Here is a 3,303-nt window from a genome sequence, read left to right on the forward strand (position 1 = left end):
AATACAGCTAGAACCACTGTCGAATGTGCAGAGTGCAGAAAGCCTCGAGTCGTGTATAGTAGAAGTAAATTATCTGGACGTCAACAAATGCAGTTGGTATTGATGATCAGCGAGTCTGATTACACGTGTGGATCTGCAGTCACTCCACCTGATCATGCGCTGGCAAAAGTGGTCTGCATTAATACTGCCATCAACTGTTCAGTGCCAATTGAGATACCATATTACAGTTCCAAATTGTGGAGGATGGATATCTGCAGCAATTGTGGAAATGGAGATGCAGAAACTGATCCTGACCTAACCAAACGTTACAAAACTGTGTTACCATTATGTAGGGACTGTGTTAAAATGAGAATTGTGCCTGTTTGCCAGCGACCTTTTGGCAAGGTGGCAAAGCTGAAATAATTCTACTTGTTACCAGCAAGTTGTGTCTCGTGTGCCAAAGCGATACTAACAGGTTTTGAGTTCTGAAACAGTCAGAATGTTTTATGTTTTAGGGTTATTTTGTTTAAATTTTTGATGGGGAAAAAAAAAGAAAAAAAAAAAACTTTGTCCGACCTACCGACCCTATGCTGAAATTTCTTGTTACCGGAAACACTTTTCATCTTTTTAGTTCGGCCTTACAACATAGTCAAAGAATGAACCTGAAGCTGTGGCTGAGAAAAGAAAGTCTGCTCATGTGGCTCCTCCTGAGTGTATTGGACAGTTTATGAGCTGCTGTTCAAAAAAAGTAGCAATTTATGAATCATCCTGAGCGTGAGCTTTTGGCTTACTAGACATGTCCTAGAGAGAGGTTGTCCCAGTTTCCCCTTTCTTGGTGATAGAAATAGAGAAACATGTCTGGCAGGACGAATGTATCGCCTGTTTTGTATTAAAGTTCTTCCGCAGGTGAGGCGGGTTGTGTGTGTCATTCTTTCCTCTGCCGTTATAGCAATGTCTTTTTGGTTTGTTGATTCTGGAAATAGTCAGATGCAATACTACTGCTGCGTAGTACCGCTCTGTCAATAGGTGAGAACTTTCAGCGCTGTTGCTTTGTAGCCTATCGCTGTTTCTTAATATCAAGAATGCAGAGTAGGTTCATTTGAACGCTGCTTGTGCCGCCTTCCTGAGAACAAACTCAAGTATAGTTGTTTCGAACAATAGTCTCTTTGTACTGTATTTTCCGGACTATAAGTCAGTTTTTTTGTAGTTTGGCTGCGGGTGCGACTTATACTCTGGAGCGATTTATGGGTGAAATTATTAACACATTATTGTATCATTTCACATGTTATTTTCACATTAAACCGCAAGAGGCCGCTCTCGACCTGTGTTGATAAAACCACGATGAGTCTGATGTAAGCGACGTAGAAGAGGAAGCGCTGCATCTTCTACCTCCGGAGTTGGTGGAGTTGCTTTAAAGTGACATAGAGGCTGAGAGGCTTGGATTTAGTGATTTGGAGTGACATTGATGGTTTGGTGAACTTGTTAGCATGTTCTTTATGCTATAGTTATCTGAATAGCTCTTAATATGTTACTTGAACATACCAGGCACGTTCTCAGTTTGTCGTTTATGCGTCATGTAACGTAAGCAATTTGTACACTTATTCAGCGTGTTGTTTTCTATTTTATTTTTTTTTTAAATTGCCTTTCAAGATGACATGTCTGTTCTTGGGGTTGGATTTTATCACATAAATTTCCCCCCAAAATGTGACTTATACTCCAGTGCGAATATGTATGGTTTTTTTGTTCTTTATTATGCATTTTATGACTGGTGCGACTTATACTCAGGAGCGACTTATAGTCCGGAAAATACGGTAATTGGAATGGTTTTAAGTCTTTTACTTGTCAAAACAGTCACTCCTCTAGCATATCAGCCCTCTTCAGTGTATCTTTGCTCCAAAAATTAGTGCATGAGTTAAATTGAGCGGTAATCAGCTTGTCATGCCTGGACGGTGAGGTGCAAGGATGACTCACTCTTCAGTCATGGCAAGTCGACCGATGCTGCATCCAACACTTGCAATAATCAAGATAGTAGATGTTTAGCGATTACATTTTTTTTCTCACTGCACTTGGCCTCCTAATAATACTCTTGCCAGCAGTTTTCAATTTCTTTAGAGCGAAACATAGAGCTAAAGAATGATGTTGACAGAGCAGAAGAAAAAAACCAACTGAGCTGTTCCAAGGCAAGGCTTAGTGTGAACGGAGGTCATGATTTTTTTTATTTTTTTTTTAGATAGCTTTGTTCTCATTCTTCTAATGAATCTAATCGTTTAATTGTATCTGTCTGAGACGAAAATACCAGTAAAAATAAAAGAGGGTAATTAAATTACTGAATGTGAAACATGGGTCACTGAAGGGCCTTGGTCACTGTTTCTTTTGCATTAAGCACCACGTTACTAGCGTCTTCCCTCCTCAGTTGTCAAAATACAGTTTGGTGCTTGGCTGTTTGTAAATACTGTCGGCTAAACCAGGGGTCCCCAACCGGTACCGGTCCGCCGGGCATTTGGTCCCGGGCCGCACAGAAAGAACTTGCCTTAATTCTGTTTTATTTATTTCGGAATACAAAAGATGTTTTATTTTGAAAAACTACCGGATTCTCCGTTACATCCGTCTGTGTTACGCTTGACACACGTCAAGCCACACATGGGTCACTGAAGGGCCTTGGTCACTGTTGTTTCTTTTGCATTAAGCAACACGTTACTAGCGTCTTCCCTCCTCAGTTGTCAAAATACAGTTTGGTGCTTGGCTGTTTGTAAATACTGTCGGCTAAACTTCCATGAACCATGATTTTGCCTCATACTGTATCGATGCTGTATCTATGTCAGGCTGCAGCAAATCTGCTGCTCAAAGACTAGCATCCTAAATGAGCTGAATGGGTAACGCAGCCAATGTTGGCTCATTTAAAAAAAAAAAAGAAATAATAATAATAAGCATTATGGTTCAACAAAGAAACAATGATTTGTCATGAATGCCTCATTCATCCCAAGTTTGATTGAACAATATACAAACTTGGATGCTCATTTCTGTTTTCTCTTCCATCTCTTTCAAGGTTGGTGGTTTGTCAGTACAGCAGAGGAGCAGGGCTGGGTGCCTGCCACATATCTTGACTCCCAAAGTGGAACCAGAGACGATTTGGATTTAGGCACCTCCAGGACAGGGGAGGGTATGTGCAAAGAAACAAACACATTAAAAACATATATATATATATGTATATATATCATAGATGGCAATTTTCCGCGTATCCGCCGTTTTATTTCTTAAATTGATCATTTTTGTGAATCGTCTAAATCCATTGAGAAAATTTTAGGGGCGGGCAGGTACCTTTTC

General features: G+C 40.2%; 1 protein-coding gene across 6 annotated transcripts in view; it reads left to right on the forward strand.

Moving 5' to 3' along the window:
- Positions 1-3,303, forward strand: part of sh3pxd2aa (SH3 and PX domains 2Aa) — a 100,402-nt gene that overhangs the window by 79,618 nt on the left and 17,481 nt on the right. For all 6 annotated transcript variants that reach the window (XM_019879771.1, XM_019879772.1, XM_019879773.1 and 3 more), the window contains one exon: positions 3,026-3,139. In XM_019879771.1, coding sequence (XP_019735330.1) covers positions 3,026-3,139 — 114 coding nt within the window. The remainder of the gene's footprint in view (positions 1-3,025; positions 3,140-3,303) is intronic.

The sequence above is a fragment of the Hippocampus comes genome, unplaced genomic scaffold, assembly GCF_001891065.2.
Source record: "Hippocampus comes isolate QL1 unplaced genomic scaffold, H_comes_QL1_v1.1 scaffold158, whole genome shotgun sequence".
In the NCBI taxonomy this organism is placed as follows: Eukaryota; Metazoa; Chordata; class Actinopteri; order Syngnathiformes; family Syngnathidae; genus Hippocampus; species Hippocampus comes.